This window comes from Pipistrellus kuhlii, unplaced genomic scaffold (assembly GCF_014108245.1).
Source record: "Pipistrellus kuhlii isolate mPipKuh1 unplaced genomic scaffold, mPipKuh1.p scaffold_m20_p_15, whole genome shotgun sequence".
In the NCBI taxonomy this organism is placed as follows: Eukaryota; Metazoa; Chordata; class Mammalia; order Chiroptera; family Vespertilionidae; genus Pipistrellus; species Pipistrellus kuhlii.
Genome location: NW_023425460.1, coordinates 44,528,702 through 44,545,461, shown reverse-complemented (window position 1 = coordinate 44,545,461; position 16,760 = coordinate 44,528,702). Strand labels below are relative to the sequence as shown.

At 58.8% G+C, this 16,760-nt stretch overlaps 1 protein-coding gene across 1 annotated transcript in view; it reads right to left on the bottom strand.

Moving 5' to 3' along the window:
• Window positions 1-8,886: 8,886 nt before the first annotated feature.
• Window positions 8,887-16,760, bottom strand: part of TCERG1L (transcription elongation regulator 1 like) — an 80,018-nt gene continuing 72,144 nt past the window's right edge. Inside the window, exons 10-12 of the mRNA XM_036437973.2 lie at window positions 13,197-13,286; window positions 10,754-10,872; window positions 8,887-9,788 (exon numbers count right to left, since the gene is read on the bottom strand). Of these exons, the coding sequence (XP_036293866.2) occupies window positions 9,632-9,788; window positions 10,754-10,872; window positions 13,197-13,286 (366 nt within the window). The 3' untranslated portion in view covers window positions 8,887-9,631. The remainder of the gene's footprint in view (window positions 9,789-10,753; window positions 10,873-13,196; window positions 13,287-16,760) is intronic.

The window sequence follows — 16,760 nt, the reverse complement described above, 5'->3', positions numbered from 1 at the left end:
ATAATCCAGTAAAGTATCATGGTATAAAATGAACATAGTAATAAATAGCCTTTGCACAGTAATAACCAAACAGAAGAGATAGTGGATAAGAATAGAGCATTTAACTAGCAATAAAAAATACATAAAATAAACTTTGAAAAACTACAAACTTATATGAGAAAAATGCCAAAGTGCCCACTTTAAAACTAAAATTAGACTTGCCCGAACAGAGAGGCATCTCCTATTCGTGGGCAGTAATATTCAAACTGATAGAGGCCAGTTTCCTCAGGTTAATGTATAAATTTCCTGTGATACCAATGAAAAGTCTAATGGATTTATCTTTTTCTGAAACCAAACAAGCAGAGTCTACACCTCATGTGGAAACTACTGCAAAATATCTTAGCAGATATTTTTGAGCAATTAAGGGAGGCTTACTAGATATTAAAAATATGATAAACAGACCAATAGAAGAAGCCACAGATCAATAGAAGAAAATAGAAATCCATAAATAAAACCAATTACATGATCTGGGAACTGAACACATACTAAAGAGAGCGTCTCTCAAATCCACGGGTAAAATATAAACGTATTTTTTGGGGGTGTGAGAAACTTGGCAGCCCCTTGGAAAACCAGACTCTTCCCCCTTTCCCCCCACCCTCACAGCATTCACCCTGACACATTTCAGCTGGATCTGGAGGCAAAAATAAAAATGTGCAAATACCAGAGAAAGCAGGAGTGACTGTAACCTGGAAATGAGAAACACTTTCCTGTTTGGAGCTCAAATTTGGGAGCAATAACATGAAAGATTGATAAGCAGAAAGGCATACTTTTAAAATCAGATGGCACAAATCACTCTAAATGAATTCAAGATAAACAGCCCAGTGTGAGAAAACACTTACAACTGTATTCATCATGGAGAATAACATGTGAAAACTGCATGTGGATCCCGTTTCTCCCCTTTCAGATGCACACAGTTCATAAACTTGACAAGATGGGGGGATGGGCACCCTGGCAATGCTGGCGGGTGTAGAGAGAGTGGCTGTCCCATGGAGGGGGACAACTCCTTGGGAAATGGCATGAGCACACACCACAGCCTGGTATCACATGTCTAGGAGTTTCCCTGAACTATGACCCAACCTTGGCAAAAATGTAATGATTCCCTCGTTGCTGACATTGGGAATATGGAAAGCCCCGCAGGGCGGAGGGTCACGTGGTCAGGAGGCTGGAGAGATGATGGGAGCTCTGTGCTGACATGAGGGATGGCCCGTTGGATTTTTTAAGTGAAAAGCAAACAAACACAATAACCTAGTGCAAAGGAGCGAACATGGCACACGGTCGCTTATGTCACAAAAAGGAGCAGAGGAAGGGTGACCGGTAATTTTCTATTCCACCACGCACATGTTCTACATGTGCATAAAACAAAACCAAGGGAATAAAACGACAAGCCATAGAGTTAAATTCAAACAGAACTCCGTGGACCCAATCAAGTCTACAGCAAATGCATCATGAAAATCACACAAACAATTCAGACGTCCTGTGAATAAGCATACCCTCCGTGTCCGCCCTCCGTGGGCTGTTCTCTGAGGACAGCGAGGGAACTGGAGCTTTCGCTGGCTTTCGTTGGACGGGCCGATGACCCAGGGAGAGTGAAATCGTGTGTCCCAGAGCGAGCGGATGAGCAAGTCATGGTGGAGACCCTGGGTGGTGGCCCATGCTCTTTGCGGGAGGAGGAGGGGAAATGGGGGAGGTAGGCGGAGTGGGCACACCTGGGATGCTGTCTTTGCATCCGTGCCATCACTGCAGCCCCGTGGTTGCAAAGATGAAGTGTTTAATGAAAATGCAACAATCCTCTTTTCTCTAGTCCAGTGGTCGGCAAACCACGGCTCTTAAGCCATGTGCGGCTTGAGAGCCGCAGTTTGCTGACCACTGCTCTAGTGTAATGAAAGTATGTCTGCATATGCTTGTATATATAACCTCTTCTATCTGTTCATTAAAAGAAACCCGGGTTCCTTGGAGAAATGGGTAACTCCAAGACTGGAAAGGGAGAGCGCCCGTGAGCCTGAGCACCCCACCTCCCCAGACCCCTGCCAGGGCAAGCCCTCCCCCCACCTCCACCCCCCACCCCCGTCTGATTGCTGCTTCTTCAGTGCCCAATCGGGGTTCCTCGGAAACATGCCCCTTCCCCCAGCCGCACTCCCTAAAATACGCTGGTGATTGTTGGGCACGAATCCGCTCACTCCGCTCGCACTGCGCACCAGCTCCCTGACACACGATGTTTATGTGCTCATTACAGAAATGTTTATAGCAAAATAAAATGAATATTTCAAAAGGAGATTATGCATTTAATAATTTCTGGGCCCAAATTGTCTAGCACTGGCGTTTTCCAGCAACTGTAGAAACGGGGCACGTGGGCCTCCTGCTGGCTGAAGCTCCCGGGTCCTGCGGTGCCACGGCCTGCAGCCCACTCCCGAGGCCCCCATGGACAGGTCACCTGCCGAGAGCCACGCTTCTTCTTGTTTCATGCACATGTATGCACACGCATGCACATGCATGTACACACACATACCCTTACCCCCGAGTGTTTCTCACTGGAAGGGGCACATTTAACACCCCCATCACAGACCACCCAGCATCCCTGCTCTCCCATTCAGAGAGCTCAAAGCACGTCCCACCTCCCTGGTTCCAGTGGGGCTGTGGCCCTGGGTCCCGATGGCCCACACTGGGCCCCTGCTGCCTCCACCTCCAACCCAGCCCTCCCCCGACCCAGCCTGGCCCGGCCTCTGCTGCCGGCCTGCCCCGGCTACACGCACCGAGGGCCGTCCAGGTACCGGAGGACAGCAGATCAAATCGCTGGGTTGGTGACTTAGGGCAACGAGGCCCCAGAGCGACAGGTGACTGAGCAGAGAACGGCTCTGACCCAGTAGGAGAGGCCCATGCGGACGCTCCCGGGAAGGCTGACTCAGGTCCCTGCTGAGCAGGTGCTCCGGCCGCCGTCTCACCCCCAGTGACGCTGCTGGAGGGGAGAGTGGCATGTGTCCTGCAAGGCCAAAGGGACCTCTGAGGTGCGCGAGGGCTGGCACCTGAGCCATCTAGAAAGAGAAGGAAGAGCCCAAGGACACAAGTTTCCACTGTGGCCAGCCCTTTGGCGTGCTGTGCATGGGATCTGGCAGCTTCAAGGGGCAGGGCCTGCATGGCCCTGTGACCTTGACTTTCAGACCACGCCCTCCAGCTTCCTGCCAATGCCCAGCACTTTTCTCCAGAATTCCACAGCCCGCCCTGTCCTGCGTGTGATGCCCTCCTCCACCCCCCACCCCCTGCCAAGCACTTCTTCCTAAAGACCAGTCACAGGCAGAGTAGGTCCTCCACCCCCCGCCAGCCAGGTGGCTCCGGAGCCGGACACCCATCACCGGCCCTCTCCCTCCACCCCAGCAGCAGGCAAACACAACCCTGACCTTGGGCTGTGACCCCGAGAGCCAGCCTGGGGCCCCGTTCCCCAGGAGCAGGTGGGAGGCCTGTGTCCCCCCGAAGGGCCTGGTCACGAAGCGGGGAGCTCAGCAAGGCCTGGCTGCCGAGCAGTTCACCCTCACCGTCCACCGGAAGCCCGAGCTGGGGTCCGGGCTGGGCTGCAGCCTTCTCCCGCGCCCTCACTTCAGGCTGACCAGGAGTTCTCCCTGTGTTTCTCTTGCAGAAAAAAAAAAAAAAAAAGTCTTTCCATGAATCAAAATTTTACACATCTCCGCTGAGGCTATCCACAAGCATTTCCAAAGATGCAAATCCCTCTGTCCTCCTCTCATACCGGGCCTTCGCCCCAGATTGATATGGCGAGGTCCTGAGCCCCGAACAGGATGGAGGCCGCTGGCCCGGAGCAGTGGGGCCGGGCACGGAGGAGCCGGACGCAGCTGCGCCCGGAAGACCGTGCCCTGATCGCAGGTGCAGAACCCCGTCTTCCCGGGGTGAGCCCGGGTGTGGGCCCCACGCCCAGGTTTTATCTCCATGGAAACAGGTCTACTCCGCGTGTGGCAACCTAACCGGCCAATGAGCATTAAATCAGAAACAATAGCGGGGTGCGTGAGGTCTGAGCTGCCTGCAGGGGGCAGCCAGGCTGGGTATCACGTGGCATCTCTTCCCAGAAAGCTCATCAGCTCCGCGCCCTAAAGAAGCCACAGCCTGGGCTCTCCCCCTGGGCACCCAGCCGGCTCCCAGAGGGGGTCCTCGGCCCCATGGCGGCCGTGGGGGGAAGGGAGGCCCCAGCCAGGGCCTCCTCTCTCTCTCCTAATTATTTCTAGTGTTGATTTTTTTAAAAGAATATTTATTTATTTTTAGAGAAAGATGAAGGGAGAGGAAGGGGGAGAGAGAGAAACTGATGGGAGAGCACCTTAATCGTCTGACTCCTGCACCGCCCCCACCAGCCATGGAGCCCAAAACCTGGGCGTGTGCCCTGACTGGGAATCCAACGCGCAACCTTTCGGGGTCTGGGACAAAACCCAACCATCAGAGCCAGGGCCGAGCTTTCCCTCTTTATGTCACAGCCACTGGGCCAGGGATTCCCTCTGAGACCCCAGGCAGGAGCCAGAGTCCAGGTGCTGAGACGCAGGAGATGCCCAGGTGTGAGCCAACCTGCGGGGGGTGGGGGGAGTAGCACACCCAAAGGACCCAGCTCTCGGCCTGGCTCCTGGGGTGCCACCAGGGTGCCCGGGGCCATTGTTCTCTCCCCGAATCTACACTTTTGGAAAATTCCATCATGCAAGCCTCTTAAAGGCCTAGTTCCTCCCAGATCCTCATCTCCTGTGAGCACAGGGAAGCCTGGTTCTCACAGAGGGAGGGACAGAGGCTCAGAATGTGGGCGTCTCAGCCACCTTCCTGCCCGCCAGCGTGACACCTGTTACCCCGGGGCCGCGTCAGCCGCACCCCCTCCTGGACGCCTGCACCCTGTGTTCCTGGTCTCCCTACATTGGGTCTCCGTCACGGATCTCCACCAGGTCGGCCCACAGCCAGGCGGGGACCATTGTTCACCGACCAGTCCCGGGCTGGCTCCTTCTCCGAGCTCCTGGGCTCCCCGCTAAAAGCGCCTCTGAGCCCGTTGGCAACGCGACCCCCCACGGCACCAGGCCAGTCTGGGCCCCGAGCCTCTCTGTCTGTGCTTTCTGACACCCGCTGTCTGCCCGGTGCCAGGGCTGCTGAGGAGGAGAGGAACGTGTGAAATATGCGTGAAGCTTTCAGCAAGGCCACCCCGGACCTCGTTCCCTCCGGGAGCAGCGGCCACCACACAGCCCCGCGATGCCCCTGGGCTCTCTGCAAAGCTCGCCTACCAGGAGCTCCAGCGGGAAGGAGCTGCCGCGGGGGGGGGGGAGGGGCCTGCTGCACCCCGACTCTGTCCTGACCATCACCCCCTCTCTGGGCTTCCTCCAGAGCCAGGGTGAGGACTCAAGCAAAATCCGTGAGGGAGGAGCCTCCTAACGGGAGGGGAGCCGGCGGCCTGGGTGAGGCCTCAGAGGCTGAGAGAGGTCCAGGGCTCCTTCCAAGCTGCAGGGACCTGGTGGCAGACAGGTGTGTCCAGCCTCTGAGCCTCCCCATCCCGGAGGAGCGCAGTAAGGGGTGGCCCGGCTGCCCACGTGGTGACCCCGTACATGACCGGTCCTGGGTGGGCTGGGCTCTGAGCAGAAGAAACCAGTTCTGTCCCAGTGCTGTCCCCTCCGACACCGGTGATGGCTGACACCCGGGACAGGGGTGAGAGCCAGGGCTCAGGCCAGCTGCAGGCCCGCCAAGGCTGACGGGAGCAGGGGCTGGGCCTGCAGGGGGACGGGGCCAGCAGGACTGGGGAGTGGCCCCCAACCTGGACCGCACAGGTGCGCTGTGCACCCGCAGGTGCCGGCCAGGGACAGAGGAGGGAGGGGAGGAGCCCGAGCAGCTGCCGGCACCCCCAGCGGGAGCCAGCGGGTCTGTGACAGGACACCCTCCCCCGCATGGGTAGGGACCCCTCTGGGAGCTCGCCCTGTCCCTGTCCTGGGTTCTCAGCCCGTGGCCAAAGGGACTTCTAAATCCCAAGTATCTTCATGGACATTGGTCTTATGTGAACATCGTGGAAGTGAACACAGCTAAGAGGCCGATCCCACCCTCCGCCCCCGCCCCCACCCCGAGATATTTTCATCATTTGATAAGGATTTTAATGGATTTTAACTACCTCCCCAGGTATTCCTTCCTAAATGTTTTAATTTTAAGACCTTCCCGGCTTAATACATTATCCGGTGCATAATCAGGCGGTATATCCTCTCTCCTATCTCAGCCTGAGACATAAGAAGATGGGATTATAATACCTCAGTCGGGTGATTAAGTACAGCAAATGGGGCAAGGCCGGCCTCCTCCCAGCTCCAGCGGCCTGGGTGTCCCTCCCTCCCCTACCTGCCACCTCCTGACACCCCTCTCCCTCACCCCTCAGCCCCACTGGCCCAGGTACCGGTCACTCCTTGGGCAGCCCAGGCGGACCCAGACGCTGTCTCTGGGATAAGGGTATGGTGTGCGTGGCATCGATCAAGCCTGCTCTGAGGCTCACCTGGCCCCGCTCCCCCTCAGCCCCCAGGACGGGGAGGGCTACTTGGAAAGAGCGGAATCGGATCTTTAAAGACCAGCCCAGGCTCGGCCGCTGGTGCCGGGCTCTCTGGCCCCCGGTCTCTGTTTTAAACAGCGCTGAGCGTCGCCCCGCCCTGGAGAGAAACGGGGGCAGGTGTGCTAGCTCCACGGGCCTGGGCTGGTGGCTTCTGCCGCCTGAGACCTGGAAGGCATAGAACCGGGACTCCTGAGGGCCCACGTACCCCGGAGGAGATAAGGGGGTGCAGGGAGCACTGAGCTCAGAGCCGGTCCTGTCTTCCCCTCCCAGCGTGACTGTGTGGGGTCTTGCTGAGCAGTGGTGAGACACCAGGGCCCCAAGGCCACTTGCTTGCACCTCGGCCCGTTCGCTCGCTGCCTCTCTTTGACTCAGACTGTCCGTCTGTAAAATGGGGCGATCTTGACGGCCCTGTGGGTTCCTGCGAGGAGCACAGGAGTGAGCAGCCTGTGGAAGCAGGAAGCAGGGGAATGTCCGGCAGAGGTCCGAGCTGAGGACAGCTGAGTGCCATTGTCGTCTTAGGGCCATTGCACCCCGGCCAGCACAGTCCGCTTCGCCCCTCTGCCTTCCCCGCACTCGCTGCTCCCAGAGGCAGGGCTGTTTCTCCTCTGCTGCCCTGGAGCAAACCGGGCTGGACTGAGGCCTGGCTGGGGCTCGATGTCTGCTATGGCCAATTGCCACATGCGACCCGCTGTTGTGCCCCCCTCCACCCCTGCCCAGCTAGAGATGAGGGGCATTGGCAGGGGACTCAGCCGCAGCGACCACTCTGGACAAAGGATGCCCCGCACAGGAACCCAGGCTTTGCTGCCCGGGCCTTGCGGCCACCAAGGTCAGACCGACCTCGGAAATCAGCTCCGGGACAGTCCCCTCCCGGCCACCCCAGCGAGGCCACCCCCAGGCGGAGCGGACACACACGGTGTGGACGCGGTCGGATCACTGGGCCGTCAAGGGCCATTCCATTTCTAAAATACGGCGTCAGTTGCAAAGCGATGATGCCTGTGGCAAGAGATATTTATCGTGTGTGGGACCATAATAAATAGTGCTTTTATATCCTAAATAAAACCGAAAAATCCTGAATGCTTTGCGGGCCCCTTTTATGTCTTCCCATTACGGCCCCGGTCCAGTGGTTTAGCCAAAATTTAGTGGCGGTGACCATGCTACGGTGACGCCGGGCAGCCGTCAGCGCGCGCCACCCCCGCTGTCCCGGAGGGACCCCGCCCTGACCCAAACCGTGGGACATGCAAGGAACCGCTCCTGGGAGCCGGGAATGGCCGCTTCCTGCAGCACCTGGTTCTGCACCGGGAGGCCGCCTGGATCAGGATCCTCTTTTCTCAGCCAGCAGCTGAGGACACAGGGCGCTTCCCCGGCTCCTAAAGGGGGTTCCAGCACAGGAGCAGCTGAGAGCAGAGGCGCCTTCTCCTGCGAGGTCTGAACCTGTCTTTTCTCTCATATATTCATTTCAGAGAGGAGGGAGAGGAAAATTAATGAAGAGAGAGAATCATTGATCGGATACCTCCTGCATGCCCCTACTGAGGATTGAGTCTCAACTAGGCATGTGCCCTGACCAGGAGTTGAACTCTGAGCTCCTGGTACAGAGGTCAATGCTCAACCACTGAGCCACCCAAGCTGGGCGGGGAGGCACTCTCTGTAGAGGCTCCTCCGAGCCCTGGGGGTCGTGGCTGCTTCTTAGGTCAGCTACCCCGGTCTGCCACCGGCTCTGTCCTTCCGGCCTGAACATGAATCGTCAGTTAGTCTTCTTTCCACGAAACGGCCCGCTCACATCACAAGGTGGTTTCTAGTTCCCGTTAGACCCTGGCGATGGGAGTGGGACTGGCTTCCCCGGGGGCCGCCTCCTATAAACCAGGAGGTCAAGGTTTAATCCCAGTGATGCCCTGGAAAGCACGCCCCTGGGCCCCGGCCTTCCCCTCAGCCATGGCCCAGAACCGCACCGAGTGACCTGGGCACGGTGCTGGCATGAAGACCAGGGACAGCCCAATGGAGGGATCCCCCGGTGCCCAGGTGTGTCCTGATCTGTGTGGCTGTGGGGACTGACCGAGAGGCAGGCGAAGGGGGCCAGGGACAGAAGCCGCGCTCCCTGCCCCCGGAGTGAATAGATGGGTGAGTCATCACGCAAAGAACACGTTCACTATCCGGGGTTTTATCCCGAGTCGCTCACGTTGGAAGGAGGAGTTTTGTTTGGTGCCGTCATACATGTTTTGGGAATGTCTCCAAACAGAGTGCCTGCAGTCGCCACACCATTTTGCTGCTTGAGGTTGCCTGGGAAGACTCGGCCACAGAAACACCATTGGTTTAAAATATTTATTAATTTAAAAATCTTAGATTTTTTTTTTTTTTTCTATACAAAGATGATGAGAAAAGTCCCATGCACACTCTGGGCATACAATAAAAATAACTCAAACGTTATTGGATGGTTTTGTACAAAATAATTCTGTCTCGGTGGGACCTCCGACAGGCAGTGCAGCCCCCTCTCCGGGCCGGATGCCCCGGGGGTATGAGGTGATTACCCTACGACATCTGGGGGTGCCCCCCACCCCCGTCCCCGTGCCCTGGTGTTCATGGATGTCACTATGACGAATGATAAAGGACCCTATTGCTACCACGCAGGAAACTAGACGGAGACGTGAGGACACTTGAGTGAGGCGGGCCCCGGCTCCGGAACTCCTGGGGGGCCCCCCCTGTCACCGCAGGAACTCACGGAGGGGTGCAGGGAAGTGGCAGAGCGTCGGCTCACCTTGGGGTGGTTTCAGACGGTGCCCGTGCCTGCCCGGTTACCAACCTGCAGTGGGTTTAGCCTCCGTGTATATTACAAGTCATTTGCATAATTGAAACAACCAAGGGACCCACATGGCATGGCAATTAGAAATGCATCCAACTCTGCACCTTATACAAAAAGCTTCAATATGAAACAGTAATCCTCTGAGGACTGAGCCAGCCCGGGAGGCCCTCTCCCCGCCCCACCGCTCAGCCTGGGCCTTCCCCACCGCCCTGCCCCTTCCCACAAAGCTCAGTCTTATTGCATTGTCCGCACACTCATCTCATCTTCCGCAGCCTGAGTCTGTTTTCCTTGTCCCGCTTCTTAAGCGTAAGGATGAACTGGTTGAAAAAGTGCTCTTGGTCCTTCCTTTTCTGAACGAGTCGAAACCTCTGGTCCCGGCCGTGCTTCTCGGCAAACTCCTTAAACGTGGTTCTGAAAAGCAAGAGGGCCGTGGCGAGCCCTGCCCTGTGCTGAGTCCCGGTGTTCCGGAACCGTGCCAGCCGGCCGTGCCTGAGCGGGAGGGCGCCCCTTCCCGCAGGGCCAGCTGCAGGGCCAGGGGAGCGGGGAGTTTGGGGGATCAACAGACTAGAGGGAGTAGCTCTGGGCCTCCAACAGCTGACCCGCCTGCTCCCCACACTGGGCTACTCCCACTGGGGCTGGCAGGGTCCTGGCCTACTTTCACTTGCAGACCGACCCCTCCTCCCCCATCGGCACATCCAATGGCCTCTAGCAATGAGCCTGCCTTCCTGCCTCTCCGAACTCGCTCTGAGCACGCTACCTCCCACGGGTCTTGGTATCTGCTGTTCCCTTGCCTGGCACACCCTTCCCTTATGTCTTCACTCATCATTAGGAGTCAGGCCGACCATGTTTTCCTCGAGAAAACGCTCCCTATCCGGAGGGCCAGAGACCTGTGCGTGGCTCTGGCATGACCTCCGTCAAGGTTACGACCTCCGTAAGCCTCCATCGTGCCGTTTTACCCGACCCTTCCTTACGGGGAGGAAGCCCCCTATTGGCTGTGTTCTCCACTGGACATCCTGCAGTCCGGCCCAGTGGCCGGGTGCAGTGAGCACCCCGATATTGATGGCCTGAACCCGGAACTGCCAGGCCAGAGAGTCCCTGTGAGGTCCCCGGAGAGGGGTCATGGGCCCTTCGCCAGCACGGGGTCCTCAAGGCTTTCGCTCCTCCCAGGCCTGGACCTGGAGCTCAGGAGCAGTGACAGCTACAGAGCGGCCGAGGCCCAGGGGCCGTGTGCAGGCGATCAGACCTGCCTCCCTCGGAGCCTGGCGGGGCGCTGGCCTGAGCGGGTAGGGCTCCTGGGGTGCAGGGGGAAGCTCCGCCTTGGTCCAGGGGGCACCTCTAGCCCTTCCCCCCCATTTCTGGCATATTTCTCTCCATACCTGGGCGACACCTTCGACTCCTCTAGGAGTTTTCTGAATTCTTCTTTGGCTAGCAGCAGCTTGCTTTTCTTTTCCTTGTACTCCTCTTTTATCCTCGTCTTGACAAACTGTTCAAATATCTGCGAGCACACACGAGAGAAAAGTATGAGGGGGGCTGCGTCTCAGACATGCAACCGTGTGTCTCAGACATGACACGGGACAGCAGGCCTGGAGACGACCCCGTGAGGGGTCACTGCCCAGGACCCTGCCTGGGTTCCCCGGGAGGCAGCATGCGGCTGCTGCAGGCACCATCCCTGACACCAAATTGCCCGGGGTGACTGGCTGTGGAGAGCTGCGGTGTGGACGCCCAGCCCTGAAGCCGCCATGGGTCTCAGAGAGCAACCTGCAGGCCCGTCCCGCCATCTCTCACATCACAGCCAGGACACACTCTGTTCTAGTCCATTCTTATGGCCATTGTCTTTGAGTCGGTGGAGCCCCTGGTTCTGCCCCCTCTGGCCTCCAGAAAGACCCCCCTGTGAGTGTGGGCTCAGGGACCCCTCTCCCGGGGTGTCACAGAGCCTCCAGGTCACTGGGGTGGGTCGTCAATGCGGAAAGGACCGAGAGGAGACCTGACCTGGATACCGGCTGCCCGAGTTTGACCGGCGGTGTGTTTGGAAGCCCCACCCGCCCTGGGAGGCAAACCCCTTCAGCAGCGGGGACCGCGTCTCTGGGGCACTGGGTGGCCCGCCCTCCGGCAGGTTCAGGTGGCTCGTGGTGCTGACATCAGGAACAGGGTCGTTCCAGAGGCTAAAGCACATGTGTCAAACACAAGGCCCGCGGGCCAAATCCGTCCCGCCAGGCCTTGCAATGTGGCCCGCACTGCGCTGTCATCACTGCACTCCGCTGCGTTTCCATCACCATGACAGTTTATGACTGTTCAGTAAACCATTCGGCCCGCGATTTAGGCTTTTGGCCCCTTCTCTGATTGAGTTCGACACCCCTAGGCTAAAGCCACAGCTGGCAGAGCAGGGCGGTCGGGGGCCCTCCAAGCCTCAGGAACGTGACAAAGAGCATCAGCTGAAGGTGTGTGCGAAGACAACAAGATGAGTGAAAATCCCACATGGGACCCAATCAGGCGGATAAGGAGCAGTTCTGTGCCGTTCCACCCAGTGGCCCTGGCGGAGGGCGGACCTCCTGCCGAGGGGACCGGGGCGGGGCTGAGGGGACAGGATGGGCTGACAGACGCTGCGGCCTGTCTCTGGTTCGGGATTCCATCCGTCACAAGCCTCTGGGATTAGACACACGGGATGCTGAGCGCCCCTGACGACTCAGCAGCAGAGACATCCCGCAGGGGACTTAAAGGGACCAAGTCTCGATGTGATGGGCTTATCCCCTTTGGCGGCAGGCGGTGCTGTAATCTCCGGCTGCCTGGTGTTTTAACTCACCCGGAGGTGAACGGGGGATAATGTCCAAACAGGAGCGGATGGCCCCATCCTGCCTGGGAATCCCACTCTATTGATTTTAAATCTGGAGAGAGAGCCGGGCCCTCCCTCTGCCCAGAGCCGTGTATCCACCTGATCAGTGCTCCGCTTCCCTCCCCCTTTGCTCGCCACTTTATTTACGCGGCAGGTTTTGTCCCTCCTTAGCAACCAGGCCGGCTGTATTCAGAGTGGGGTATGGCTTTTCCACAGAGACCCCGCTGGCTCTCGTCCCAGGATGGCGTGTTCTAGTGTAGCAAGGTGAAACACCACGCGTTACCATAGAAACGGGTCTGTGTGCAGGCCCTTGACCCCTGCTCCCTGTCTAGGCTCACCCCCCTCCCCTCAGGCGCCCCAAGAGCCTCAGGGTTCGCCACGCCCACGCTGCTGATAGCAGGCCCCTCACGGACTCCGAGTCGGATGCTTCCCTTTGTAAACAGGACTGTGTGTTTTGAGGGGGGCCCAGCTGTCGTCCCCCCATCAGGTCAGCCTCAGCTCCACGCCTCCTAGGCTCTGCCGCCTCTCCCTGGGGTGGGGCGGTCTCTCCTGAATGCTGGCGCCCTCTGAGGACGCCCGTGCCCAGTGCATCGGCCACCGGCTCCTTCCCTTCCTCCTCGGGCCTGGGGACCAAGCGCCAGTCCGCAGGCCTCCCTGAGAAACATGCTCCAGGCAAGCTACCCGCGATCCAGCCCTGCCCTTTGTGGAGACGCCCATCCTTTACGTAGGGACACCGTTCCTACGTCTCCCCGTTCGTACCACGGACCTTACATCTCCCTAACGAGGGCATCCGGGGCGAGCTCAGTACGCAGGTGACAGGACACCCTTCCTCCTCAGCCGCCACGCGCTGGCCACAAACTCTGAGGCTAGGGCACCGTCCACACCTCCCCTCTCCCCCGGGCGACAGCCTCTGTCCGCCAGCCGTACTCCCAGGAGGGTCATTCCGATGCCGCGTCCCCAGGCTGTCCCCCAGCCTTGCCCTCTGGTACCTGCTTCCGTTCCTCAGAGTTCAGTAGGAGGTAGCGGGGATCGAACACGACCTTATGTAATTCTTTCTCCCACGTAGAAAACGCTGACACCTGCACGGGGGAGCAACAGAGCCACCGTTAGCACCTGTCCTGAGCCCGCAGCCCGCTGACAAGGTCACGGCCAAGGACAGTGGTGCTGCCTGAAAGTGTTAACTTCTAAGAAGTCAATGCTGAGAGCGTTAGGAAGTTTCACATCTGCTCTCCTGACCCTATTTCTTCCTGGGACGTCTCTCAGGGCCACGCGTCTCTGACCCGAAGCCCAGTCCATCCTTGGAGCTGTGACACGCTGGTCTGCCACAGCTTAGAGGGAGAAAGGGCACGCAGCCCGGGGAGAGGCACGGCCTGCAAATAGTCTGAGTGAAGCATCATTTTCGTTGACTTTTCATTTTCCTTTATTGGTTGAGAGAGAGAGAGAGAGAGAGGGGAAGACAGAGGGATAGAGAGACAGAAACATGGACGAGAGAGAAACATCATTGATCAGCTGTCTCCTGCATGCCCCCTACTGGAGATCGAGCCCACAACCTGGGCATGTGCCTTGACTGGGAATCGAACCAGTGACCTCTTGGTTCCGGGGTTGATGCTCAACCGCTGAGCCACACTGGCCTGGCTTAGTTGATTTTTAACCCCCACTTTACCCTTTTTGAGGTGGGTTTTATTTTTTTCAACTATTTTATTTTGCAGTGGTTTAAGGTTTACAGAGAAGTCACAAGCATATTGCAAAGTCAGCATGGACCCCACACCGAGTTTTCCATATTGTCAACTTCACCTTCTCTCGATTCTTCCACAGGACTGCTCGCAAAGCCCACTGCACTCAGAGGTCATTCTCCCTTCCCACCTAGGAACCACGTGACACTTGGTCTGTCTCCTGTGGGCCCTGCCAGGACTTGCTGTCACATAGCTCACTCCACCAGTTTGCTGACTGTCTTCAGAGTTGTAGATGCGTAATAAAATACATTTTTTAAAAGTTAACAGTCAATCATCCTTGCCTTTGACAGAATCTACAATCTGTGAATATTTGAGATGAGCCACATCGACAGCAACTGTAATTTACGGCGATAAAACAGGTGTCGTCACATCTCTGGGCGGCCAAGCTAACCTCCTGCGGGACCTGAGCAGTCGAGAGGGGGTGCCGGGGCATGGGGCCCAGGACGGAGGTGGGAGCCAGACAGCATGACATGGGGACTCTCAAGGTGGATGTAGCTCCGCCACTTATGGAGCCCCAGGCCCCCAGGTCTGGTGCTGAGGCAGCAGCGGCTCTGGCTGGGCCCCGATACAGTCAGGCAGGAGGCGAGGAGGACGAGGAGGGCGGTGCGGACAGAGGGTCACATGGATGCACACAGAGCCAGGACAGGGTTCCCAGCGGCTCAGAGGGGAGCCCCTGCCTCAGCTGTAACTGAGTGACATCTCAGTCTCGGGATTGCCTCTGATAAATGCCCAGCCCCCCAGGCCTGTGTCCTCACAGGTTGGACGGCAAGTCTCCCCGATGGGGCCTGCTGAGTGCTTCTTGGGGCCGTTCTCAGCCCCGAGGGGCCCCAGAGTCATGGGACGTGGCCCCCACTGTGGGCTGTGCTGGCCTGCGTGCCCTCACCCCTGCAGCCGCCCTCCTCTCCTGCTGCCGACGGCCCTCTGACGTCACCGTGTCTGTTCCGGGCCTTTGACGCCCTGTGACGTCACTGTGTCGGAGCGGCTGTCTGCTCCCGGCCGTTTCTCCAGCGGAGACACCAGAGCTGGCGTCTACAGCACGGGCACAGGAGGAGCGGCAGGGCCCACTGCCCACCCGACAGATGCCACCGCCAGAACGTGGCCACGTCGGGCAGGGCCAGAGGTCACCGTGGCGGCTGGCTGGCACAGCGCCCCTGGTGGCACCATCTGCACCTGCAGATGCCACGGCTGGAGGGAGGGAGGGGGAGGGAGGCTGCAGCTCAAGGTCGAAGCTGGTGCTGTCTGCAGCCCCTGGGGCCGGCCCTTCCTTCCACAGCTGTTTCACCGCCGCTTCGTGGAAGCAGCCTCGTTTGGGAGCCCCGGGGTGCTGTGTCTGCCCCCTGACCAGCCGAGCACTGAGCTGTCCGCTCAGAGGACAGAGTCAGGCCCTCACCAAAGCCCCCGGGGGGGAGCAGGCCACAGGGGGTGGGGTTTGCACAGTCTTGAGCACAAAGGAGTAAAGTCACGGATGAAATGGCTCCGCCTCAGTCCCAGCGTCACCAGAGCCCGTCCGAGCTCTGAGCAAAGGGCCACGTGGCCGCTGGGGGAGTCCGTTCAGAGGAAAATGGATTCCATTTAAGTAAAGTGTCTGAGAGGTCAGCTCCGGCTAAAGGTGAGAGCCTGTGAGTCCCTTAGCGCCCGATGCCAGCGACGGCCCCTCCGTCACCAGACCAGCCCTGGGCAGGCAGGGCGCCTGCGGAAGGCAGACGCTGCTTTTACCTTCAAAGCCAAGGCTATTTTGAGTCTCTGTCGATCCTTGGGTCCCAGAGCGGCCAGGGACTTAAAGACGGGAGGACAGGCAGGAAGACGGCCAAGGACGCCTCGCCAAGTTCTGAATCACAGGATCGATGGCCTGCCCCCGGGGGAGGGGCGGGAGAGGGGGGTCAGCGCCGTCTGGCTCACTCCGTTACAGCTGAAGCAGGGGCTCCCCTCTGAGCCGCTGGGAACCCCGTCCTGGCTCCGTGTGCATCCGTGTGACCCTCTGTGCATCCGCACCGCCCTCCTCACCTCGTCGCCTCCTGCCTGACTGTATCGGGGCCCAGCCAGAGCCTCCGCTGCCTCAGCACCAGACCTGGGGGCCTGGGGCTCCGTAAGGGGCGAAGCTCCATCTCAAACAAAAACCCAGCTACTCCGGAAGCGAGTGTTTTTTAAGCAAATGTTATGGTCCCACACGCTGTGCTGGTGGGTGACCCGTGGGCCCCGGGCTCTCTCCTGCTGCCCACGCTGGCTGCCGGTCTCGGGGATGGACCACAGGCCTCGGCGGGAGGAGCAGGCCTCTCTCGCCTGGTGGAGGAGGCGGGGAAGCAGGTGCCGGGTCCTCAGGGCACCAAGGCCGCTGGGGGCAGGAGGACAAGACAGCCGCTTAGTCTCACAGGAGACCAGCGGCCCCTCAAGATGGCGCTTAAACATCCCTTTGGCCTGAGCACCCCTCGGCCGCCCCCCATGAGCCCTGATGCTGCCATTTCAGTTCTTGAGGAGCTGCCTGCCATCCTCCGCCCTCCCTCGCGTCTGCAGGCTCAGGCTGACCGCAGACACTGTGCTCCGTAATTAGCTCTCACACCATTACCCTCTTACCCAATTTCCCGGAACGCTCCCCGGGTCTCCTGCCTCTGGCGCAGGCGCTCCTGGCAGTTACAGGCAGCGGGGGACGGACACCGTCCAGAAGGAAGAGGACAGGCTGGCGGGGGTGCCCTTGGTGTGTCCTTGACAGTGAGACAGTGCCATCCTTTGAGTTTGTGGGAAGCAGGCCCGAGACAGGGGCTCAGGCGCAGCCAGCGGACCCGGGAGGTGACTGCAGGCTCACAGAGACGGGCCCGGGCAGGA